The sequence below is a fragment of the Osmerus eperlanus genome, chromosome 1, assembly GCF_963692335.1.
Source record: "Osmerus eperlanus chromosome 1, fOsmEpe2.1, whole genome shotgun sequence".
NCBI lineage: Eukaryota > Metazoa > Chordata > Actinopteri > Osmeriformes > Osmeridae > Osmerus > Osmerus eperlanus.
In genome coordinates, this window is record NC_085018.1 from 20815352 (window position 1) to 20842163 (window position 26812).

The 26812-nt window shown below is 44.1% G+C and overlaps 1 protein-coding gene across 3 annotated transcripts in view; it reads right to left on the bottom strand.

Moving 5' to 3' along the window:
• The window catches only part of LOC134026774 (chemokine-like protein TAFA-1), a 91348-nt gene extending 64824 nt beyond the window's left edge, over nt 1-26524 (bottom strand). The window contains exons 1-2 of one of the 3 annotated variants that reach the window (XR_009931383.1): nt 25967-26522; nt 23780-23916 (exon numbers count right to left, since the gene is read on the bottom strand). Coding sequence is in view for 1 of the 3 variants with exons in the window: in XM_062469730.1 (XP_062325714.1) it covers nt 23780-23903 (124 nt within the window). In the remaining 2 variants the exon portion in view is untranslated. Of the gene's footprint in view, nt 1-23779; nt 23917-25966 lie in introns of all 3 variants that reach the window. The other 2 variants (XR_009931384.1, XM_062469730.1) reach the window with 2 other exon arrangements.
• Between the last annotated feature and the right edge of the window lie 288 nt (nt 26525-26812).

Below are 26812 nucleotides of genomic sequence, written 5' to 3' on the forward strand. Positions count from 1 at the left end.
CTAAGTGAACTGGAATTAATCGAGTGTGAGAAAGGCAGTAACTGACACTGTCAAAAGCTCCAGGATAATTACGTTTGACTACCTTTACCTGCAACAAAGACGACAGTATTATGGAGAGGAGATAATGGTCAAAGACATGGCAGCATTAGCCACATCTCTCTGCTGCTGTATACTGAGTGATCTTCCCTGAGAGCTAAACGTCACATGGCTGACGCAATACATCAGGCCATTAAGAGACAGTCTCCCCGTCTCCATACGAACCTGAGCAAGGGTTTCTGATTGGGGGTGATTAATGTTCATTTTCTCATATGTGACCTGGCCTTCACTGGGAGCCACAGATCATTCTTTTGTATTTTCTTCTCAGATATGTTGTCTGGGAGAGAGATGGAGTCCTGGTATCTGATGGGCTACCTGTACAGAAACATTTTGTTGGTTTGTTTATTAGAAATCTTAAACAAAGTGCAGGGTCTTTTGGCCCACTCTGAAAGGGGGAACGGGAGCGCGGGATTGGCTATTATCTCAGGGCGCTCTGGGTTGAGTGGCTGTCGCAGGATGTAGTCAGAGACCAGGTGCACTGTCATACAGCTGGGAAATTGAACAAACAGAGGATAAGTGAGATGGAGGGTTGTCTCTCTATGGGCTGCCCTGCACAGCCATTCCTCTCTATTAGGTTTCATCTTCACTCTTCTCCATCTGAATCTAACATGGCCCAGGCATCAACCATGTCTCTGTCAGAAGACATGTCTGGGAAACGTATAGATCCATGTATAATATACAGGAAAGTACATTACAGTAAGATATCAACTTTCTCAAAAGCTGGGAATTGCCATTATGCTTTGTGAATGTGTGCTGTAAATATGATTTATTGCTGTGAGAGCTAGAGGGGGATGGTTAGGCAGCACCAGTTCTGTGAATAATTGCCATTCCAAACAGCTAGCTTACTGTTTACTGTGGCATTGAACTGAACCCCCCCCCCTGGCAACCTCTCCACAGATGCAAGTCTGACAGACAGAGCGAGGTGGCTAGCCAAGGATACAGGGAAAACTAAAACAACACTCAATACTGTATGAAAGGAGACCACTGTCCAGACTACTGCATGAATCAGCCAAGGTCCATCAAAATCAGCAGAGACTGACACACATTCACAGATATACAGAGCCCCCCCCCCCCACACACACACACACACACACACACACACACAAAAACACCAAATGATTCACGTGTGCACACACACACACCCGAACACATACAGAGCACAATTAGAGCCGGCAGCCCAGCTGCCTGTGATGCAGCATGCCACCCTGGTGCCCCTGCCCTGGGGAGAGAGGAGAGGACAGAGGCGGCCGCGGGGCCCGCTGGGCATCATTGCTGCTCAGTGGCCTGCTGGCTCATAGTGTTGGTGGCAGGCTCCAGATGTGGAGGTGCCCTGGGGTCTGGACTCACGTCGCTGTTCATCACAACATCCCCCCACAGCACAGTGGGCAGAGGACTGTGAGGGAGGGGGGGGGTTATCCTTCACAACACATCCCAACACACTGAGTGGGAGGGGGGGGATCCTTATGTCACTTCACTTCATAAGAGGGGAGGAGGGAAGGAGAAGGAAAGAGTGCCAGTGAAAGATGGAGTGAGAAAGAGAGAGAGACGGTGTGAGAAAGAGAGAGGGAGAGAATGACAGCAAGAAGGGGTGCTAGGAGAGAGAATACAACCAAAAAAGAGAGCCTCGTGAGGACACCCTTACGTAAGGGTCTTAAAGTGTCTGTGTATACGGGCAAATAACCTTTAATTTTACCCAATGACGTGGATCTACTTTTCTGCTAGCTCTCTTGTTACTTCCTGTCCCTCTGCGAGGGAGACCGTCTCCTCACATTAGCCTCACTGTGTGGAACAACGGGGGGAAATAGTTTCCAGTTGTTTCCAGTTGTGTCTGGAATACATGTAAGGGGACAGCTGGTTCAGTATCAATACGCAACGCGCACACATAGCACATCTAGAAAGTCAGCTTGCTTGGCTGCTTCGCAGGTTCTTTTGCAGAAGTGATTGCAGTTTGTGTACAGGCAGTACACTCTGTGTGTCAGAAAGTGATTTTGTGATTCACACACGCTCCTTCTCGCCTGTCAATTTGGGGATAGCGAACTCACAGGAACAGGAAGATATCCTGGTTGTGGGTAGTATGAACGTGCCAGGCAAGCCTCCTCCTCGTCCTCCAAAGATATAGCTCTCCATCTCTCTCTATACTCTCTCAATGTCTCTCATTCTCTTGTCGGCCCCCCTTATCTCTACAACAGTATATGATTTATATATCCCTGGAAGTTATTATCCACATAATATACAGGATCCATCTTCATTAGTCATTGGCCAATATGGACCTGGGGGAGAGGGAAAAGACAGTTCTGTCACTGGTCGGGATATCTATGTGTGTCTCTGCCCATAGATTTCCCTGGGAGTTGACCTTTCCTGTACTGAGGGAGAGGGAAGCTTTATTGAGGAGACACTGGGGTTGTTGAGAGCCTCCTCCTAATCTTAGTTTAATGTTTGGTTTTCTCCCCACAGTGAGACTCATCTGACAGAAAGTGTATTTGGTGTCTCTGTCTTTCTGTGTTTGGGTGTCAGCTTCGGTTTCAACTGCGCTGTTACCAAGTGCAGATAGGATCTTGACTGCCAGCCTAAATCATTCATGAAGATTTCGGTAATATTCATATTCTCTATTTATTATTTAGACTGTCAGGAATAGATATCATGCAAGGTTTAATCTGTCAAGGATGTGCTGTACAGTAAGGTCTCTTAGTAGTAACTGTTGTGAGGCATGGCCTCGTTCACACTGCTTATAACCAACCAAGAGCCTAAAACTGTCTGTGTGTGTGGCTGTGTTTGCCTCTGTCAGTATGGTTGTCATTGGCATGCATATGTGTGTGCATGCTACTCTCTCCCAACAGCATAAGGCTCAACCCTCAACCCACCTGCCACAGAAGCCTGTGCTGCACAAACACATCCAGGCTAATGAGGGAGATTACACTGGGCTTATCTAAATCACAAACAAATGCATGCTCCGTGTCTCAGCCATTGAAGGCACACACCAAAGCCAATCAACATCCTGACTGACGACGGGGCCATGCAATTAACTGCAGTGCCGTTCCTTCAACCTGAACCCCATTACTGTACACAGCTGGCCCATCAGATGAGCATCCCTGTTCCAGACCAGCAGCTGCTGAAAAGACATGTTATCTCTACTCAGTTTAGATTTCAGATAAAACATTATTGAGTCATGTTAGTAACAAGGAATAAAGGAGGGGAGTGTGGAAGGGAGAATGGATGTGGAGGTGGGGATGCCAGCAGAGTGATGGAGAGATAACTACTTTTAATCAGCCTGGAACAGTAATTTGGAGCCTCCAATCGATTGTAATCTACGATGGAAAAGCATTCAACTGAATTTGTGTTTTTTTAGATGAACACACATTAATTTCTGCAGTTGCAATCATATTGCCGGTAATGGGTAAATCCAACCCCTTCAATATCCCTGCAATACAAGGAATGTATTATTTAATGTTATTATTTCATACAGAATATGACTTGTTCCTACAGTACTGAGGCAAATTATCTCAGTGTCTCAGTGTCACACAGTGTTTAAAGCTTTTCTTCGATAAACACACCCAGCGCAGTACAGTCTATATTCCAGTGGCAGTACTAGGAATGCGGACACACATTGGCCGGGTTTCCCAGATTCGTTAAGAAGCTCTTAAGCGCTAAGAGCTTCTTAAGAGCGTTCTAAGAGCGCTGTGAAAGAAGGACGTGTTTCCCAGAGTCGTTCTTAGCTTAAGAAGATCTTTCACTAAGAAGGAAATGTAAGATCAGCCTGACCCACTCTTAACAGCCTTCTTAGCGACCAAACGCTCACTGCAGCTGCATCAGGGAAAGTTATATCTGACACTCAAAGGAATACTAAAACCATGCGTGATGATAAATGTGCGCCCACAGCTGCAGAACAAGAAAAATAATAGCATAAGAAGAAAAATAAAGATATAAAAATAAATAATTGCCCATGTGTTCCTGTAGCACATAAATAAAATGAATCATCATTACTATCACTCATTACGTTTTCACACACATTCGGCATATGCATATGAGTTTACATTAGCTATTAGCCTTCAACATAGGGTGCCACCCCCCTACTCCCAACATTAAACCCACTACCATCACACAACCCATACCAACTATCATGTAGGCTATAGGGCTTGAAAGCTAGGAAATGAGGCAAAATGATCCACAGAACACATGGTTGAAAAGGAAAAGAAGTTTATTTAAAAAAAAGAAGAGAAACAGGGTGTTGTGTGTGATTTATGCGCTGATAAAGTGGTGGGTGATCGATTTGCCTGGCATCGATTGACTTAGTTTCAGCACCACGGCGGTGGGCAGCTCCCTCTAAGAGCTTCTTAATAAGCTTCTTTGGCGGGATCTTAAGAAGGCAGTTAAGAACGCGTCTGGGAAACACCCCTATCTTAGTGCTCCTTCTTAGCCGAACCCTTCTTAAGAGCCTTCTTAAGTCCTTAAGAACGATCGAATCTGGGAAACCCGGCCATTATGATCGGTCAGCACTTTCAGGCTCACTCGAATATGCAGGTGGAGGGGCAGGGCTCTTTTCATCTCATTTTTCATTTTTTTTAACAAGCCAATGGACCAATTACAAAATGAAGAGAGTGGTGGCTATCTGAATACAATTGATGAATCGTTAAGAGTGGGCAGGACATTAATATTTCATAGACCTTATATATTATATCGCCAACAAGTACTTGGAGTGAATATTCCCTAAACACACACAGACACTGACTCACACGCAGCCGTATGTAAACACAAAATATGCTTATGCTTTAGCACACGCACAGAGATAAAATTGCAATGCACATTACAATAAGCCCCCTCTGGAGGACTTTTAATTGCTGTCTGAGGAGTGACTCTGGGGTATAAGTAGTACTTCCAGAACGGACTCCCTCCCGTGCCCTACCTCTCTCCCCTTGCCTCTCCCAGTACCTTCCTCCCCTCTCCTTTCACCTTTAATTGCTGCTCTATCTCCATCCAGAGCCTTGGTTTCCTCTAACTAAACAGCAGCAGGCTTGTGCTTCCTCCCATCACTCTAACCCTTAGTTGGGTCGCCTCTCCTAATCACCCACTAAGAGCGTGGAATCATATCAAAGGGGATATGTGTATGTGTGTGCACTTTGAGTGCGTGTTCTGTGTGTGAGTGATCTGTGTTTGCGTGTGAGCATTAGTGTGTGTGTGTGTGTGTGTGTGTGTGTGTGTGTGTGTGTGTGTGTGTGTGTGTGTGTGTAAAGCTCACGTGGGTATTGTGAGTGAGATCAAAGCACTGGTAAAGGCCCTGGAGGCTTGACACACTCTAGCAGGGCTCTTGCATTGGAGAAGAGGTAATTCTGCTGATACTGTGTGCTGCTATTAAAAGTTGAGGAGGAGTTTTGGAGGCTTGTGGAATTCTCTCATTGTTCTGCAACGGTGTGGGGGAAGGCAACTGAAGGAGGTAATATCTGAGCAGAACTGACACTGGAGATATACAGTTTCCGCTTTTATTTCTACAGACTCCAGAGGATGGGGGGTCATGAGTCTCAGTATTCCTCTGCAGGCTGGCCGGGGGGGGTGGGGCTGGTGACTGTCTGCATAGTAAAGAGTTGCTGTGGGCCAGCTATACAGTCTGCTTTTCAACTGCAGAAAAGTAGCACTAGTAGAAAACTGCCCTCCTAAAATAACTTCGGGAGGCACCACAGAAAAGCACACAAGTTCAACAGTGCAGCAGAACGCACATTGAGGGTGAGAGACAAAAGTTAATCTAAGCAAGGTGTTAAGCTGATATCCTCAGCATTTTAGCTCCCCGCTGTGAGTGCAGTGTAGCTGAGCAAGTGACAGCAGTGCTGGAGGGCCGGGTGGGGGAAGGGGGGCTCTTCCGTCGTTTCATTGGTCGATGGACAACCTCCCAGGAGGGAGGGGACTCTCTCTCATCGTTCCGTTGTGTCCAGAGATGTCCCTGACTGAAGGGAACCACAGAGGGCCCTTGTCACCAGAAGGGTGCTTTATGTAAAAAAAAAAAGATGGACTCCCTCTTTCCGCTCTATCCCCTTTTCATCCTCTCAGGGGTTATGGCTCTGGAGGAGGGGGGTCTGTGGGGCTGCAGGTCAAGGCACTAGGGCAGGGGGTCTTCTGTACAGTCAGGGGGGAATCAGTGGGAGATTTATTTACAGAAAAAGAGACTCTCTATATTTCTCTCTTTCTCTCTCCTTCCTTTTAAGAATCCCCAGCAAAGGACTGATGAATAATGGAGCACACCATGACCTTTCAGGCCTGCACTGGAATCTGTGTGATCTGTTTGATTCAACCCACAGCATAGCCTCAGAGACATCACCGTGATAGACAAGCTTACATGATGGTCGCTCTGATCCCAAAGTGACAATATTTAGCTCAATCTAAAAAACAAATACAAAATCACAGCTGCTGTTAGAGAAACTACAAAGAGCATTTCATAGAAGTTTCATCTCAGTTTGTGTGAGACCTGTCTTATCACACAGTTACCTTTCTTTCTGTGTGTTCCTCCTCTGAGCTCTATTCACAATGCGGTAATTCAACAGTGTCACACTATTCACCAGCTGTAAAGCTCAGTCTAACCTTGCTTTCTAACGCCCGCAGTGCAAGAAAAGGTGTTATTTTGGCTCCTCATGCACTTCACTATACTCCCCCTCTCCTTCTCCCCCTCCATCCCTCTCTGTCTGCTCCGTCCTCTACTTCTCTCCTTCCCTCTTCTTTCCCATCTTTTTCTCCCTCTCCCTCTGCCTGCTACCTGACTAGGCCAGTGACACGGCGTCAGACAGCGTAGAGTGTGGCGAGATAATGTGCTTTCTCTTCCAGCAGGCTCCGGGATAGCTCCCTGTCTCACTGGGCTTGCCAGAGGAGATGATACCCTGATTAAAACGAGATGTGAAGTCAGAAAACATTGATCACACAAAATGCATTTCACCTCAGCCCTGTGTCCCGAGTTATGGGAGCGATTAAAAAGTCATGAGGAGATGTTCCCCTGAGCCACAGCTGGGCCAGGAGAGGGGAGGGGGAGGGAAAGAAAGGGAGGTAGGATAGGATGGAACGAAAAAAAAGTCTTTAAGAGCTTCGGGCAAGTGGAGCGTGAAGAGAGGTGAGGAAAAAAGGGAGGATTGAAGGGAGAAGAGAGGACTGAAGGAGTCCCTTGGATGAAAGCAGGGGAAACCCGCTGACACTCAACAGGGGGAACCAGCTGACCGCTAGGTGACTCCCACCAAAAATAGGAGGCCCAGGTTCTGATAAAATACTACTTTTGACCATCAAACTACAACTGCTAATTAAGTTGAAAATTCCACATTAGCGTGGTTATAGAGCTACAGTACTCGGTGCCCAGGAACAAAAGAAGATGAATCATGTTGCTGTTTGTGAGCTCACTCTCTCCCACTCTCTTTTCATTTTACAGAATGGAGAGAAAGGCTAGCAGTCAACAGCACCTGGGCTACAGTGCTCTTGAAATAGACGAGAGGGAAATGCGCAGAGGAGCTCATCCAAACAAAGAACATAAGGCACAGCGCCGAAACATTGACAGCTTTTGCCATACTGATGCAGAGACAGAGAGAGTGATGCAAGGGGAAGGGAAAAAAGGAGGGGAAAAAAGAGACACGTTCCAAAATGACCCAGGAAGAAGATTCCCATTTGACAAACAATAACGTCTAACCCCCCGAACACACACACACACACACACACACACACAAACAGAAGACTAGGATTTGATCATGGTCCAACAGACATGAGAAGTGCCCCCAATAACAGCTGCTGTCCCTCAAAGTATATGAGTGACCATTTACCAGTAGTTGTTGTTGACCGTGGTGGTTCAACTCTAGGAAATGGAGGCAGCAAATGGCTTGGGAGAGAAGGGAATCCTCTAACATCCTTAACATTACCTTCCTGCCCCCCGCTAGCTATCACTCTCTCACTCACACACACACCAAGGTGAAATAGCCCTATCTATAAGCTAGCAGACAACACACACTCGCGAAAATAATGTGGCAGAAATACACACACACTGTTGACTAAAATGTTGGTTCCAGCACAGTATTTCAGAGAGACCCCTACAGTGGTGTACAGTCCATTGAACTGTGCTGTAGTCAATGAAGAGCCTTATGTTTCCCTTCCATTTCTGCTTAGTCTGTCCACTACTTGAGTTAGGTCCTAAAGAGACAATTTCTGTAGTCCATTACTGCTGATGAATTGGATTGAGACCGGTGGACTGGTGTGAATGAAGAGCTAAACAGAGAGCCTGACACATCCCCTTGGCAGAGGAGCAATGTACTGGCTCAGCCTTTACACTCATTACCATACACAGACCAAGGTCTCGTCTCTGCAGCCTACTGTAGACACACGCACACACACACACATCCACTGACACAGCCCCTGTTCCACCACGTGCTGAGTCCATGCTCTGTGGTTCAACACCACAGGCCCACGTCTATGATATTTACATTTACATTTATTCATTTAGCAGACGCTTTTATCCAAAGCGACTTCCAAGAGAGAGCTTTACAAAGTGCATAGGTCACTGATCATAACAACAAGATAGCCACAAAAACATTGCGAGTAGCCAAAACATGAAGCACACATTGTGAACAACCAAAGTAAGTGCCAAAGGGAAGACCCATAAGAGCATGTAGTTAAACAAGTTACAATTAAACAACATGAACCGCTATAAGTGCAAGTGTACCTGTGGAAAAAACAAGCAACAATAATAAAAAACAATATATCACAGCGAGTACAAATGTTTTAAATCAGTTACCACTAACCACAAGAGCAACAAGTCTCTAAGCAAGAGTCATTGTGATCCTTGAGTGCGTCTTGAGCCTTTTCTTGAAGGTGGAGAGACAGTCAGTGTCTCTGATGGAGGTGGGGAGTTGATTCCACCACTGGGGGGCCAGACAGGAGAAGAGCTTGTGTTGGGACCGGGCGGTCTTGAGCGGTGGGACCACCAGGCGGTTGTCTGAAGAAGACCGTAGGTGACGGGTGGGGGTGTAAGGCTATTTCCAATATTTCCATGACAACATCTTGTTGTCATGGTCACTCCCTGTTCCAGCTACTCCCCTCTGGCAGAAGGCTGCGGTCCATCAGGACCAAAACCTCACGCCATAAGAACAGTTTCTTTCCATCTGCTACTGGCCTCTTCAACAAGGCCAAGGACTCCCATTGACATTCATTCACTTATTTAACTATTATAAGTCCATCTAATGGCAATTACAGTATGCACAAGCCACCTTACCTCAGTATCCAATTGCACCACGGTCAACCATGTTGACCACTCACGCTGCTCATTCTTATTTTTATATATATTTTATTTTATATTTAAATTGTTGTATTCTTAGATTGTTTACTTCTTAGAAATAGTTACACTTTTGTACTTTTACTTAATTTAAGATTCGTATATGTTTAGTGTTTTGCACCTCCCTGCCACAGTAAATTCCGTGTTTGTATAACATACATGGCGAATAAACCAAATTCTGATTCTGATTGTTGGCCTGTGTACATTTGGACTATATAGGCTTCATCAGACAACTCCTTGTTTACATACCATTCATTCAGCCAGAGGCATTCCTTGGGCCCTGGTAGCGATCATGATGACAACCCTTGTGATGATTTACAATGTGATGTTTTAACTCACATGGACATCGCTGTCATTGAGAGGTGCTTGGCTGACGCAGACCTTGCCCTGTCATCACAGGTATTCACAGGGACAGTCTGTTCATTAAGAGACTTTGTTATAGGGTAACACACACTGCAGTGTTTTTTACACACTGGTTTTAAAACAGTGGGGCTAAAGACATGTGGTCCAAATTCACCCAAGAACACACAAACCTGAGGAAAATCTCAAAACTACAGTTTTTAGGTTTTTAAAAGTGAGGAAAATGTACTGTGTCAAATGTATAACATAGTATACATTTATACTATGTCATGCACTGGACATGCGTGACATAGTATACAGTATAGTGTACATTTCACTCTGGAAGCTGTATCTGGGTTTAGAAAGGAATGAGAGAAGAGGTGGACAGTGTTGATGTCTGCAGGCACCAACATCCTGTGGGTGTGTAGAATGACATTGTCTGTCATTGCTCTACAGGAGAGACGTCCTGAGACAAATTGCTAAGGAACTAGGCTTAATTATAAATTTCCTCACTGTGCTGTGTGTGTGTGGTGTGTATAATTGTGTGTGTGTGTGTGTGTGCGTGTGAGTGTACTTTATATGGCCGACTCTGTAAATTCTTCTTCCGTCACGGTAAATAAATCCAGGACATCACTGTGCAACCCAGCTTCATATTTATTGTTAAGCTTCATATTTAAACACTATGACTTGTGCTATATTTGATCAGTGTAGCACTGTGGCATACAAAAGGTATGTCATTCAGTCATTCAACCAAACTGTAGTCAAGCTAGAATCGTTTACGTGAGGAATATAACACCTATTTTTGTCCATATGCTCATTTAAACAAAAGGAAATTAATTAGCGCAGCAATCTTACCTTGTGCAATACAGTACAATTTATTTAAATGGAATCCAGACATTTTCCAGGTGTGAATATTGACCTTCCGAGCAGTGAACGGGACTGCACCCGTCTACATCAAGTCTCTCCTGCAGCCTTACACCCCCACCCGTCACCTACGGTCTTCTTCAGACAACCGCCTGGTGGTCCCACCGCTCAAGACCGCCCGGTCCCAACACAAGCTCTTCTCCTGTCTGGCCCCCCAGTGGTGGAATCAACTCCCCACCTCCATCAGAGACACTGACTGTCTCTCCACCTTCAAGAAAAGGCTCAAGACGCACTTGTTCCGGGAGTACAACGGTACTTAGGAATGGTTCGCTTGACCCGATGTTAGTTTCCTCAAGGATCACAATGACTCTTGCTCAGAGACTTGTTGCTCTTGTGGTTAGTGGTAACTGATTTAAAATAGTTTGTACTCGCTGTGATATATTGTTTTTATTATTGTTGATTGTTTTTTTTTTGTTTTTTTTCCACAGGTACACTTGCACTTATAGCAGTTCATGTTGTTTAATTGTAACTTGTTTAACTACATGCTCTTATGGTTCTTCCCTTTGGCACTTACTTTGGTTGTTCACAATGTGTGCTTCATGTTTTGGCTACTCGCAATGTTTTGTGGCTATCTCGTTGTTATGATCAGTGACCTATGCACTTTGTAAAGCTCTCTCTTGGAAGTCGCTTTGGATAAAAGCGTCTGCTAAATGAATAAATGTAATGTAATGTAAATGTAATTTAAATGGCATCCAGACATTTTCCAGGTGTGAATATACTCACTAAAACAGGCTACTTTGCAAAACTTAACAAATGGCACCTACCCTTTACCTCTGCTTGTTACCTGAAAGGGGTATTTTTGTACAACTGAACATTCATACCTCTGATATATTCCAGTAGCACTTAATCATCATCTATGCGCATTGGTGATAATAAGAACTTGAACATTTACCAGAGCTAACCGTTACTTCTGCTGCAGTCTATAACATGAACATTTACCACAGAGCTAACCGCTACTTCTGCTGCAGTCTATAACGTAAACATTTACCACAGAGCTAACCGTTACTTCTGCTGCAGTCTATAACGTGAACATTTACCACAGAGCTAACCGCTACTTCTGCTGCAGTCTATAACGTGAACATTTACCACATTGCTAACCGCCACTTCTGCAGCAGTCTATAACGTGAACATTTACCACAGAGCTAATAGTGATGGGTCGTTCGCGAACGATCCGGCTCTAAGAGCCGGCTCTTGAAGGTGAACGTCGGGAGCTGGCTCGCATTTCTGAAGAGCGACTCTGAAGAGCCTTACCACACAGCTAACCGCTACTTCTGCTGCAGTCTATAGCATAACGTGTCACAGATTGCACTGTAACATTATGCTCCACTGACAGCCTTTGATTTGAGCCTAATGAAAATGAATCTAGCAGCGGTATTCAAACGCTAATTGTGTAATTACTTCTGATAAACACAGGCCTACCTCACACACATGTGCTCGTTCCTAAATGCACTCTTACACAAACACAAGCCCATGCATGCAAACAACCCAACATGCGCACACACACACAAACACATGGGTACTTAGGTCAAGACTGGGGGAAGAGGGACTTTGTTCCGATGATCACATGTTTTACTAAACATGTTCTAGTGTATTTTCTGTGCTATTTAAATTCATGAAAAAACGGTCACATGTTCATGTGTGATGCTGCCACACAGAGCCAGATCAAAGCTTTGAGTGAACATTCAAAGTTAGTTAACATTTACAGAAATATTTGAGTTATATCATCAAACAGGATGATAAATACATATGTGTATGATTTACTCATGCATACTATGATCCAGGTAGTGTAGGGCAGGTCCGACCTGTGGGGTATCCCAGTCCCTGTACTCATCAGAGGTTCCCAGATGTTCTCTTCAAGGCAGGTACCTACAGCCCTGGTACCAGATCTTAGCCTGGTACAACTGTTATCCTCACTACCCCAGCACAGATGTACATGCACCAGAGATTTATTGGATAGCCTACCTGCAGCTTAAGGGTGTAAACTGCAATCTCATGTTTGAGAGCTTGACAATTTAGAAAACCCAACCATTAAGTATAACTTTGTAAATATAGATTGACGAATGCGAAGAGATACGAGGGGAGCATGGTCCTGATAGCAGCAGAAAGAATTGCTTACAAAGCAAGAGTTGCATCACACCCACACGCACGCACACACGTACACACATACAGACACACACACATGTAAACACACACACGTGCACACACACACTCATGTCTTGAACAGATAGAAGTTGGGCAGACCTTGATAGCTGCAGCTGGGGTGACTATAGCAGATGAGTGACACACATTCACCCCCAGCCCATCATCACTGGCAGGGGAGAGATGGCAAGCTTTTAAAAAGGTTAATGTATTTACTGACAGGCAGACTGGGGGATGGCCTGCTCGTGAGGACCCAATGACAGGCGCTCGTTTAACCGATCCCTACCCGCCATTACAGCGTCTCCCTGATCAAATGGATGCCATCTGTCTGGCTGGGCCACAGCGACAGCAGCAGGACAGGCTGCCTGATGCACACACACACACACACACACACACACACACACACACACACAACACACACACACACCAGCAGGCCATCTGATGCAAATGCATGACAGAAAACTGTATTTTGGGATAGGATGGCACCTAGCATCTCACTAGAGGCTGTGGGGTAAACAATGATAGATGACGGTCATCGTACAGGGGGAAAAGGCTGATCAGCCAAATCTTTTCCCAGCCAATGACTACTTTTCTCCTCTGTCTTTTTGCTGGGCTTGGGCAGGTGTCCACACATGGAAATCACAAAAAACAATCTCCTGTTCTGGAGACACACAAGCACACAGGGGACTGGGATACAAACAGGACAGTCACTGATTCACAATGAGGCACAAGAGGCTGCCAAGACCTGGATATATTTATGTGTTACACCTACTCATTTTGCTCTTCACCGTTTTATATCACTACACCAACTCATCTTGCCAAATTCTGTCTGAAATGAATATGTCACTTAACAACCTGGCTCAAAAAAAGCTGTTCATAATCATAGATGTACTGAGGAGTGTCCTTATGAGGAAGCTAGTGAGTTCAGAGAAGGATCTTCTGCTAAGCAACCAATGTCCCCCAGGTTGAAGTACAGTGTTCACAGAGAACCCATAAGACTGTATGAGAGTGTGTATTCTCCAACCAATATAACTAACATTAGAGGCAGGGGAGAGAAGGAGAGGGGCAGAGGGAGAGTCAGGGAGAGTCAGAGAGATAGAAAAGCAGAGACGGGGAAAGAGTGTGCCCGACAGTAAGAGAGAGAGACAGAGAGAGAGAGAGAGAGAGAGAGAGAGAGAGAGAGAGAGAGAGAGAGAGAGAGAGAGAGAGTAATAGAAAGAGGAAGAGAAAAAGGGAGAGCTCTTCCCAAAGAGAAGAGCCCATTACGCTGCTGTTGAATAGCAGCAGCGAGGCAAGATGAAGAACTTTCATCTCCTAAGTCTCATTTAGATTGCATTCATTGATTCACTGCTCGAGTGGTGCTCGAGTTTATTCAGAGCATATGCCACAGGGTAGGTGCGGGATCAACTCTCACATGGCCCTGGAGGATCACTAAACTCGTCCTAAAAATAATGTTACCACATGCTTTCTGTGGGTCAAGTCAAATAATTGCTCGTTGTCAAAATCAGTTCATGCATGGCTGCCAAACATAGCACATCTTCACACTATGGTGGTTTAAGCAGCTGTGCTATTCATGAGGGTGCATACCGAGTGATGCTAAGGAGAGACAGATTGTAAAACACAGGATAGTGAAGAAAGGAAATTAGACTGAAAACGAAAAAGGGTGAATAGGCTTTTGCAATAAATGTGCTGAGGTAGTTGTTAAAAATCCTGCAGATGGCTGAGGCATGACAACATGATGACACAATCACACCTCAGTAAGTGAGTGACTGAAGATGATACATTTCCTATCTGTTTAAGTTGGCCTGAGGCATATCTCTATGGCACACACAGCTGCCACTGTCATACTATGTCTCTCCACAGTCCCCAGGCTCACTCACTCACACACACACACACACACACACACACACACCGACACACACACGCACACACACACGTGCATGAAGATGCACACAAACTCACATTGTGTCACTCTCTATGTCACAGTGTCAGGACAGGAAACATGACCTGTCAGAAACGAATATTTCCAGAGCACAATAACACACTCCCCCACTCTAATGAGGCCTGCAGTGAAATTCTCCTCTAGCCTGCACCCCACAACACACTTCTCTCTCTTCCTCCACTCTGCCCACATCCTTTGGCCCCTCTGTCCTCATCCCCTATCTTCCCCATCTCTCCCAGTCTCATTCATCCTCCCACTATAGCCCAAACTCTCTCACCATTCCTTTATCCAACCAAAACTTCAGCAGTGGAAGAAACTGTCAAAGCATGTGAGTGCGTAGCCCCTCCAGCCTGCCTCTGTTTGGGTTCTGGCTGACATTTCTCATTTGCTGGAGAACTCAGAGGCATCGTCTCCATCTACCCTCTCGTGTGAATCACAAAGAAATTCTAATTACCTCGCCACAGCTCGATCGTGCACAGAGGCACACAAGTGACATACTGTGCGTGATTGTTGCGACAGGACGCACACAACTCATATGCTATGCATGGCAGAGAACAGCCACTCTACATGATAGCATGTCTGCCTGGGAGTTTTCTAGCCTCTGGTGTATGGGTCACTTTGCAAAACAGGCTGATTGTGTTACTTTAACTCTGCAATGGGAACACGTCTGCATGAATGTTAGTATGAAAACGGACATGATAGGTCTTTGTGAAGGACTACCGCATTAAGACCAGTTCCTGTCCTGTTCCTGTCCTGTCCTCCTTAAATTCAAAAGCCATATTGTACTGGATGAAAGCTTGTATCTTTGTAAGGGAGAGCACAGCTCCCACAGCACCTTGCTTCTCCTCAGACAATCTAACCCCAACCCTCACAGGCCCCACAGAGGGATTTACTGTTGGGTTTTCTTTGATCTGCACAGTGCTGCAGTTATACTGGCTAGAGCCAGGGTAGGGCTGGAGGAGAGCTCAGAAAAACATGGCTAAAACATGGCACAGCACTATCTTGTTTTGATGTAGTAACACACCGTACACATTATCTGTACCTTTCTGCCCCCAATCCAGGAGCATAACAAATCTGTCAGATTTGATTTTATGAACGTGCACCAGCTTGGAGGCCATTCAGAAGGTATCTTGTCAAGGACTTACCTATCCTTTTTGTGTTTGTGTCCTTTTTGCAGTGAAGACAGCATTGAGGTGGATTCAAAGGGTAATGGGCGGTGGTTTCTGCCCAGACTGTGGGAACGTCTGGGACAATGCACATCAGAACATGCAGAACTGAAAATCGTATCTAGCCAGCTTGACCTGTGGTTCTTATAAATAAAATTGCATCTAAATACCTACTGCCAGATTTGCTTAATTGCCCATGCTAAAACGGTTGTTTTACATCTGTTTTGGGAGCCCTGCAGAGCCAAAAACCCTAACGGTGATACATACAGTTGTTTGTGGATAAAGAGTGTGGGGGCAGGGGGTTGGGGGTGAAAGGGGTGGGGTGGGGGGGGGGAGAGGTTGGGATGGGATGGGGGGGCTAGACAGATGGGCTGGATGTATAATGACCAGACAGAGAGGAAGAGGAGGAGTCCTCTGGGTCATTAGGCCACACAGTCAAACACACAGCGACAACACCCCGTTCCTCATTCTACCACACTGCCAGCCAATCAGTAACAAGCCAGGGATAGAGCAGGAAGCAACACAATGGAACATGCTCTGTCAGCTTGGCATGCATCAGAGGTGTTCTGGCAAATGGAGATATATTACACAGACCTGCTTTCAACACGGCCTCAAAAATATATCTACTTTCAGAGTAGCAGGCAGGTCTTGTGTCTGGGAACCCCCTGACAACATCTCCCTGTGGGATCAGGTCTCCAGATGATACAAAAGATGAGGAGACAGTGCAACCCTGCTTTAGTGAACCTGCTCAGGTACAGGTGGACGTATCAGACATGACAAATAGCGTTCTACACCCTGCTTCCGATCACTCGGGGACTTTCAATTGGTTCGTGTTCATGCTTTGTGACAAGCAGAAATGTATTCAAGAAAGCGGAAAGAAGTGTCTTTATTTTCCAATCCTACATCATACAACATTGCATTTGACATCACTGTTCGAATGAAAGTATAGTGGGTTGAATTTCCAGACAAGTACATCTCAAAGTAAGGTCTATAATTTGCTAGAAATGTTTCTGCTTACACAGTCATAAAGATGGAATGTTGGGGGAGCGTTACAAACGCCAGGCTTGAAAGGCCAAACTACAGATGTTAACTACTGTATAAATATTTCTGCGGTTAAACCAGGAACAAAGCGAAAAGATACGATTGATACAGATCTGAAGCCAAATCTAGTTTGTTATCAGTTGTTCCATCTGTGTTTACTTTAACCTGTATGATGGAGAGATCCATGGCAGAACAGTGGGTGAAGTTTTCAGTTGCACGCTGCATTTTGAAAGAACCAGTCAATTTGGATGGCAAAGACAACGGAGGTCAAAACACAACAACGAGAGACGAGTTCTGTCATCTTATTGGCTGCCTGCCCACGTACCCCTCCAAGGAGAAGAGTTGTTGCTGTGACTAAAGAGTACATTGAGAACGACCTTTCTCATTATTTGTACCCATTCACAAAAAGTTCTACATTTGAAAGGGTGTAGGGAAAAATGCAAACATTTAAATGGATTGTGCGAATAGAAGCAAATTGGTACAACATTTAAAACAATCAATTTTCACCAATTTTCACCAAGAAAATGAGGTGCTGCGGCAGTGAGTGCTCTACTAACAAAACACAAAATGAGTTACACAAGTCCCTCGCAGTGGCTCTAAATGATGGTGCAAAGTATCCCTGCTGCATTTCAATGACCTGCCTGTGTCTTCTTACCTCATTAACATACCTAAGCTATTTCTGTTCAGCCAAACCTAAAAAGAGGCCAGAAGTGGTTGCAAAGCAGTATGAGACAAAGCTCACACTTTCCTACGGTTCTACGCTACGGTGCCAAGTACTGGATCATCTCTGTGCTGGATGTCCCATATCTGTGACAGTGAAGAGACACCTCCCTCCTGGATTGGAGATTTGGCTTGTCTTCTCTTGTTTGTTTTTCACCGGGAGTTGTGGAATGAGCAGTCTGTGATCAACAGCACCTGTTCTTTCTGACTTCACAGACAAGATAAGAAACAGGATCTAATCTGCTAGCACGTAATTTCACCAAAAAAAACATCAAAGTACATGCAGTGAAGAGCCAGTGATAGGACATTACTTCTCAGTTAATACTACTAATCTTTCAATCTTGCTACAGCGGTATAAAATGTGTTCAATAGACCTAGAGAGATTATAAAACTACATATTATCTCCATTTGTACCTCTATTAATGGAATCAGAAACACTCAAATAATAATGATCGCTCATACATCTTAGCAATCATTGAATAAGCAAGGCAGAAGCTTTGAAATACATTACTATAATGCAACTCTGACTGAGTATAGTGAGAGACGAAACAGAAAGAGTCAGAACTCAAACATAATTCAACACAGGCCCTGTATTAATTCAATATGAATATCAGTGGGACCTCCTCCTAGTCGGCCTGAGATGAATCAGCGTTTCTAAGAGGTAAGAGAAAAGAGATGGTATGAGGCTCATATAAAGTGCCAATTCAACCTCTATCCCTCCCTCCCCCCGCCGCCCATAAAAACCAGTGTAATAGGATTCCTAAGCTTTTCCAGTGACTGCTTCCACTATCACACAGACATTTAAGTGCACTAATCCATGACAAATTGTCTCATCTGATCCATGACAAATCGTCTGAGGGGCAGATAGAGACGAGGAGATTGGGGGGTGGGACAGAAAAAAATAATCCGGTGAGAGAGTGGTGTTCTGCACAGGAATGATCAGTCGGTTATAGTCTGGCTTTAAAAAGGTTGCTTTCATTATCTCGAAGGGCATGCCGTGCAATAGAGAGTAAGAGCCCTTACCGATGAACCCTCTACTAAAGCCCTCAGTTTTCACAGCAATTATAACCCAATGTGGAACCAGATTAAAGGCTTTGAGGTTTTGAGCTCAAAAAAAGATGGCTGTCTCAGACGGTACGCAAGAAAATGAATGTTTCTAATTACATTTGTGTCACTTAATATTTTGCTTCATCGGCGAGCAATTCAGTCTCTAAAGCAGTGCATTGTTTGATTTTGAGTAAATGCGAAAATGTTGAGGGGTAATCTTTTTTTGAAAACATTTTCTGCTCTGCTTTCTGCCACCTCATTTAGAAAATTGTCACAATATTTTAAGACCCGCAGTCCTTACTGTGGGGGGGGTAGCAATGTGTGTGTGTGTTTATGTGTTTGTTTGTGTGTGTGTGTGTGTGTGTGTGTTTATTTGTTCCATGTGTTTGCACATGAAAATACCTTAAGTCATTGCTGCCAACCTGATCAAACATTTCCTTTTTATCTACTGCGCAAATCTGATTAAGTCACCATCTATTCAAGTGAGAAAAATCTAATTGAATACTGTTTCCAATTCTCACACTAATTAGTCCTCGCAATCAAAAGTGTGTATAAAATGTTTCAGATTTGTAGCCAAGCAAAAGCACATAAAAGAGTCTCAAGTTGCATTCAGTGACATAAACTGCATGCCCTGTGGCTGTATGCAAAAGTATCTGAACCAAAATTGTCAAAACAAATCAGTCACATACAATATATTCAATTTATGCTGGGAGAAGCTACATTCAGTTTTAACACTGCAATACTACTGAAGTGTCTTTCTTTTTAATGTCATAGTTCAGACATCTTAAGAAGACCACCATCGCAGGCAAAGGAAGACGACCTGGAAACGAGTCTTGGAGAATTTGGAAGTTTGTGTTGGTGCAGATAATTGCCAAAGGTTCTCAAACAAACACTTGAGATAAACCATCCATCTTCCAAAGCAGCCGCTGACGGAAAAATCAATCAAGCATTCAGATGTCAAGTGTCTGGAATTCAAGGTAGTCCTCATCCTCTCTTCTATCCAGATTAATGGTCATCAGCACACACGCCTACTGTATGTCCAAAGCACATCAGAGGAACATACAAAACACATTCCTTTTCAACCAACAGCTAAATGTCATAACACATGAAGCCCAATGGCCACACCAACATAAACTTTCAACCTTGTTCGTGTACAGTGTACAGTAGTCATTTCTCACTATTAATCTCATTTAACTTTAAGACACTTTAAACTGTGTGTGGTTATTTCTGTCATTGATAATCATAGTAATTAAATATTTTTTTCTTCTGCCTCAGAAGGTTTCCCAGATTGAGGGAGTATTGCATATTATGGCACGCTGAACATTAAGCTAATTAAAACGCCTCCCAATCATCTGTGATTAGGTTAGTCATTGTAAGCAATTTCAAATCAATGATCTAAATCATTATAATAGCACTGCCTTGGTAGTAAGGGCTTCCTCTTACAAACCATCACCTCCTCTATTTTATGCATTGGATAATATATTATGTTTCCCATGTAGAAATCATTAGGCTGTCAGCGTAACAAGTGCACTGCGTCCAGTACTCCACTGTGGCCATTTTCTGCTACAGTTTATCACCATACCATGAACATGCATATCTCAAAGACAGAAAATGCAACTGATTGTCAAGACAAGACACTGCATCAGACAGACACCCAATTCTAAAGCAAACAGTCCCATATGGATGTTCAGCCCTTGGACAGTGCGTTCCGATGTGACCCAGACAAGACTCCTCCACAGCAGTCGGACATCTCCAGGAGCAGGCCTGGCAGGAGGCACTCGTGTGTGCTGGCAGGTGAAGAGAGAAGTGGAGGCGGGCCTGAGCGCCACGTCACATTCAGCTCATCTGTCAATGTACTGGATTATTTCTTGAGAGACCAGAATTGGCTGCCCAGAATCGGGCCGCCATCAATCTTCTGCCCGGCGGAGGGACGGGAGGGAGGCTGTGGAGCAGGGGCTCATGGGAGAGGAAGCAGCGCTTCTTCCTGGGCAGGTGACGGAGCAGTCAGACGTCTCGTTACTCACTCTGAGCCTCGGCAGTGACCACCCGATTTGTCACGGAAATATTCAGATAAATATGTAAAAACAAGCTGAATCCTTATCTCCAGTCATACTTTTTGGGATGCATGCATTGTACAGTGTCTATTCTGTCAGCTCAGTGTTGCAGATGGGGATAAGCCGATTTTTCAAATATTGTTAAATGCCTGAGCAGGCTTGAGGATTACATTTGTATCTAATACAACATGACCTTCGCTTCCTCTGCTTTGAGATCTATCCACAGCCCCCTGTCTGTGCGTCCCCGCCTGTTCAGCTTCATGTGGTTTTATAGGCATTCAACCATGCTTCACACCCGGACCAACATCTGTACATCACCCACAATTCACTTACCCCTATAAAAAACTGAAGCACTAGTCATCAACTCTCCACATCAATGCCCAACCAAGAACCATCAGCACAACCTATAGCCTAATGAGCCTAAAGCATCAGTCTCTCATCAGTCTCTCTCAATCTATAATGAGAGATGACATAGCAATAATAATGGCAAACCACAAATGTTTGTTTTGAGTATCATCAATATCTAATCTCTTTACGAAATGGTATGATTGTGGTGCATAGGAAGCTAATTTGGCAGGGTTACTGTGTAATGTGCAACGAAAAAACAATAATTCCCACACTCGTACATGAGGACAACTTTTAAATTATACAGTAGCAACCCATTCAACGGCATTAGATTTCTGAAACATTTCAAACATATTTATCACTGTGAGATGTGCTCTCTGTGTACTGCTCTTTAGGATATCTGTGTTTCTGCTCTCAGTGAAACGAGATAGCAAACTCAAATTATAAAATCAATTCTAATTCAAATATTCATCATAGCATTTCAATTCCGAGAAAGCAGCTGTAGTTAGACCAGTTAAGGCCATAGCAGTGGAGGAAGATGGATGCCTACTTCTGGATATCTCCTTAAGAAACCATGACCTACGGTAAATAGAACTATTCAGTTTCACAACAACAAATGAGTGTCCTCATTACATCCACAGTAACGAGGACCGATTCATGTGGGGGTTTGATTATTAGGTTAGCAAACATCAACACATCCTACAATGATTATGGATGCAATATAGTGTAACTGTCCATTACTTACCTCATCTATCATCGTTTGGTCTTAGTAAAGGTTTCTTTTTACGGTTATTTATTTGGCTCATGTTACCATAATTATTGAAAACAGAAAGCTTTGGCCACATAAAAATACTAATGAAAGCAAATTAATGTCTGAAATAAAATCCATTAACCAAGCTCTGGAAAGTCTTGGAAAAATCTTGCTTTAAATGACTAATAAAGCACAAAATTATATTAACTTATTCTTATTTTTCCTGGACACTCATTAACACACTCATTCACCTACTCTAGTTCATGCATTTCTCTTGCCTAATCCCCAGAGAAAATGCCACACATTATAATGGGTTCAGAGTGAGTTGGTGTGTGTGTGCATGCATGTGTGTGAGAAAGAGCTAATGAAATCTTTCACATAAAAGAGCAGGTTTTCTGACTTGCTTATAACCTGGCTAACTTTCCTATATGCTGCATGCCAGATTTTCTCTTTGTTTTCACGTGGACCTCTGCATAATTCAAAAGACACTCACGGTAGGGCATGCACTTCCCTGTACATCTCAGGGACCAAGCTCTACTAGGCCCCTAATAAACCTGGAGGCAAAGTTTTAAAAAATTCATTTGGAGCTTTCTGTCGCTCATCTCTCAACTTCTTGTTCCAATTAATGAGAACAGAAAGCTTTTAGGTGAGGACTTTCTCCCTTACACATTCTAGAATCCCACTGTGTCAGCTCTTCCACACCAAAAGTAAGCCCAAGACCATTCCTTCAGCCACCTGCTTAAAACCCCCATTGGTGTTCAGCTATCTTGTCGCCCATCACAAGTCACCAGAAATCAATGGCTGTTTTTTCCACTGCTGTGCTTCAATTACCGGCTTTCTCCCTCGATGATGCAACACAGATAGGAGTATGAAACGAGCTCAGATAGCATCAATGTTTAACAGGCATTGGGATTTTGCCGAGCCACACTGAGTTTGAAATACTGTCATCGTCAGCAGCTTCGGGGAAAAAGTCATTGTTGAATAAAACCAAAAGAACAAAATACTTCTCCTGTGCAGCTACCAAATACACACCACCACAGCTTAGGAACGCTGCTCCACCTACATTAATGGAGGGAACCAGACCCACCTCAGTGACTCCCCTCCCCTTTCTCCCTTGCAGTGGAAAAGGAACTGGGTTTAATTGCTGAATGCTTCGGGCGAATTAGAGAGAAACATAATTGTCATTTCCATCTAAGCCACAGTGATCAAAGCCGCCTCCAACTCTTGGCATACTGATGGGGATTTTAGCCTAGAGCCAGTCCTATCTATGTAGCAGGCTGATAGATTCAGGATGCCGCTGCAGTCAGACGCTGAAAATCCACTCCTCCTAGGTCTCCGTGTTAAAAAGTCTTCTTTGTCTGTCTGGCACCGCGGAGGAGGAGGAGGAGGGGGGGGGGAGGAGGAAGTGGAGAGGAGGAGGAGGGAAGGAGGAGGAGGAGAAGGAGGAGGGGGTTCTAACCTCTGATTAAACCAGCAGCTGCAGCTCAGCAAACATGGAAATCAACTCACTCTCAAACATCCACTACAAAAGAATAGACAGTGTGTCATTAGCATGCAATTCACCACAGAGCAACCATTGATGGAACGACACAACATGAGATCATTTGGAGGAGTAGAACTTGGGGGTCAGATGGCTGAGCGGTTAGGTAATCGGGCTATTAATCAGAAGGTTGTCGGTTCGATTCCGGCCGTGCAAAATGACGTGTCATTAGGCAAGGCACTTCACCCTACTTGCCTCGGGGGAAAGTCCCTGTACTTACTGTAAGTTGCTCTGGATAAGAGCATCTGCTAAATGACTAAATGTAATGTAGAACTACAGTACTCCCCTTTCACAATAACAAATGAACACCACAAAGGAGAGATAGTGTGTCCCTGGGATGAGGCCAGGGCACAGTTACAGGTATGGGTACAAGTAGCTATGGGTACGGTACTCACCCAGGTACTGGATGTCGCTACGCCCAGCCCGGGGCACGTGGTGCTGCTGGATGGTCTGGTAGAGTGTAGCCTGGCACAGCAGCAAGAGGCCCAGGCTAATCCACACACACAGCAACCAGGACATGGCAGGGACACCTCTAACCTTGACAAGGACATAGACAGACATGTAGACAGACAGATAGACAGACATGTAGACAGACAGACATGTAGACAGATAGACATGTAGACAGACAGACAGAGATGGAGAGGACGAGAAAGAACAACTCAGTCAGTCAGGTTAGAAATCAGCCGTGATGGACACGAGAAGATTTAACTAAATAGGAGTGAAGACATAGCAAAAATGATCGCAATGCAAGGTTGGAGTTTGAGCGAAAGAGAAGAAATGGATGAAATCATGGAGTGACATTGAACGAGATAGGGGTGGAGGATGTCCTAGGAAACAAAAGGATTGTCTGGGGAGACAGACACAAGGTCGTTCTTTTCAGGTGTCTAAAATATAATCTTAAGTATCCAAACGTTAGAACAGTGTAAAAGATCAATTAAATGTAAGGTCTGTAAAGTATAATACATAAGTACCTTAACATTTCGACACCAAGAGTAAGTTATTACAATGTGCTGCAACATGAATCTGAGTCAAACGTCTAGAAGCGACGATAATCATCTTTCATTAACGGGGGAATTATATATCTCAGGCCTACTGAACACATAGGATGTGAAGAGTCATATGAAGATGTTTTGTAGGGCCTATAGAACGAATAGCCATTCCATAGTTTAAAATCACGTTGTCATTATATAAACAGGCAACAGTAATAGTATGCATAAGATTAAAGACGTAATTTAAAAGTGCCCCCTCAAATGACATTGACAGTCAGTTACTGAATATTCAACGGCCAGAAATTAAGCATTTAATTATTTACGGCATATTTGTAATCCCCTCTCCTGTACTAAATCTCTATAATCCTCAGTTTTGTCAAAATGTAAACTGTTCCCCCGGGTAAGCTTTTTACGGTCTGTATACCTCTACATATGAAGAAGAATCAAAATTCTGCGTGAACAGGCAGGCACGTCGGAAAGGGAAAATAAGCTGTTCTTTAACTCTATCTTGCTTTTGGTTCTGCTTGAGCATCCTGAAGCATCGGCACGCATCCAAGTCAAAACAAGAATGTGGTCGCGTTATCGACAACGCACACGAACAGAAGAAAAAGGAGAGTAGAAAAATTAGTATAACAACGCAGGCCTGGCGGATTTATAATCTTTGTTGTGGATTTTAACATTGCAGGACAATTTCAGTTATTCGATTAGTTGATGCCCTTGTTTTGCACATTGCTTGTTTGCTACTTTGAAAACGTACGGGTTCTAGCTCGTGTGCTCGTCGATTAAGCAATCATGCAAGCTTTAGTGGACTCGCGCACATGTTCATTCAGTCGTTTACAATTCATTTTATATTCTGATTAGACCATACCTTCACATCGCAATCAATTATTGACAAGTAACGATACATGTTACATTGCCGGGCTCTTCACGTGCATCTAGTGTACTGATAATCATCGCAGAAAAAGAGCGCGCGTTGCCCCCTGCCACGACAACGGGTTTCTTTCAAAATGTTTACCGAAATGACATCCCTTTTTTTCAGTTAGATAGCACATTTAGTTATTGCCTCGGTAGGAATATCACATTCACTCTATAAATATTAACATTACGTTGAGGTCTCCTTTCCTCATGCGTCATTGCTAAATCTCGATCTAAAATTACAGGCATCTGAGAGAAAGATGAGAAGAGCAGTTTGGGTTTGGACATTCAACTTGCTGTAACCTTGGAATCAGTCATTTACGTGATGTCACAACGATATATGTTTGCAACATCTGCCCTACTTAAATGTAGGTCTATATAAAACTTTCAGGACTTTAGTCAGAGAGATCAAATGTGACCAGTACAAAACTCCATGACACACTATACATTGTTATACTTCTGTGTTTCAATCATGATATGTTTAATTAATGACAGGTAGGATATAATGCAGGTTTAATCACATGCGTTATTCACTCAGGTGTTTTCTCTTGACTGACTTCCGCTGATTCACTCTAAAAGCATGTGCTCCATACTGTAGAATAGCAACACCTTCTCCAAGTTAACAAAAGATGATTACAATGCACCTTCAACGTACACAAAATATCCTGACGCCCTTACCTGGGTGGTGTGATCAGAAGAAACAAATCCCTGTCAAGATCAGCGTTTGTCCAACAGACTCACTAGTCAGTCTTAAATCCATCCATAGTCTGGAGACAGGGTTTCCAAGGGAAAGTTCCAGGTCCACAAATTAGCCGAAAGGCAGGATAAAGGGGAGATGTCTCTCTGTTGTTACTACTCCCTCCCCTGGCCCCCCTTGAATCAGTCCGTCTGAAATCCCTGCGTGTACAGATACAAAAAAAGAAAATAAAAAAAAAACCTTTACAGCCAAGGGACCAGTCACAAAGTAGGAAAGGATGGAGGGCTGATCATGTCACCTGATGTCAACCACAGACGGCAGCTCCTTCTCTTTCCCCTTTCCCTTCTGTCTCTTCTACTGCTCCTCTGGAGGTGAACGCTCTCGTGAGGACAAGGAGTTAATTTGCCTGCTCACTTCCCCTCTCACACGCGTACAGCGATAGGCTCCAGTGAAACAACTGCTCTGTCTTCTCTAGGCTCCGTCCCCTCATTGAGAAGCTGCACTGACTCTGTGAGGCTCAGCCCTCTCTCCAGTGCACTAAGTAGAGTGTGTGTGTGTTAGAGTGTGTGTATATGTGTTTCAATACAGCCCGGTCTGAGAGAGAGGGAGAGCTCTGAAGAGAGCCAGATCACATGTCTTAAAGCAAGACTGCCCACTTCTGCATTGAGATTCTCTCTTCTAATGAAGCCCAGTTAATAACCCCCCCTCCCTTTTCTCTTCTGATACCATCTTCTGTGAGTTGTACAGCTGGCAAATGTGTGCATGTGTCTGCACTGTCGTGTGGAAGAAAGACGAATGTGTCTTTTATACTTTTTGCCTTTCAGCGT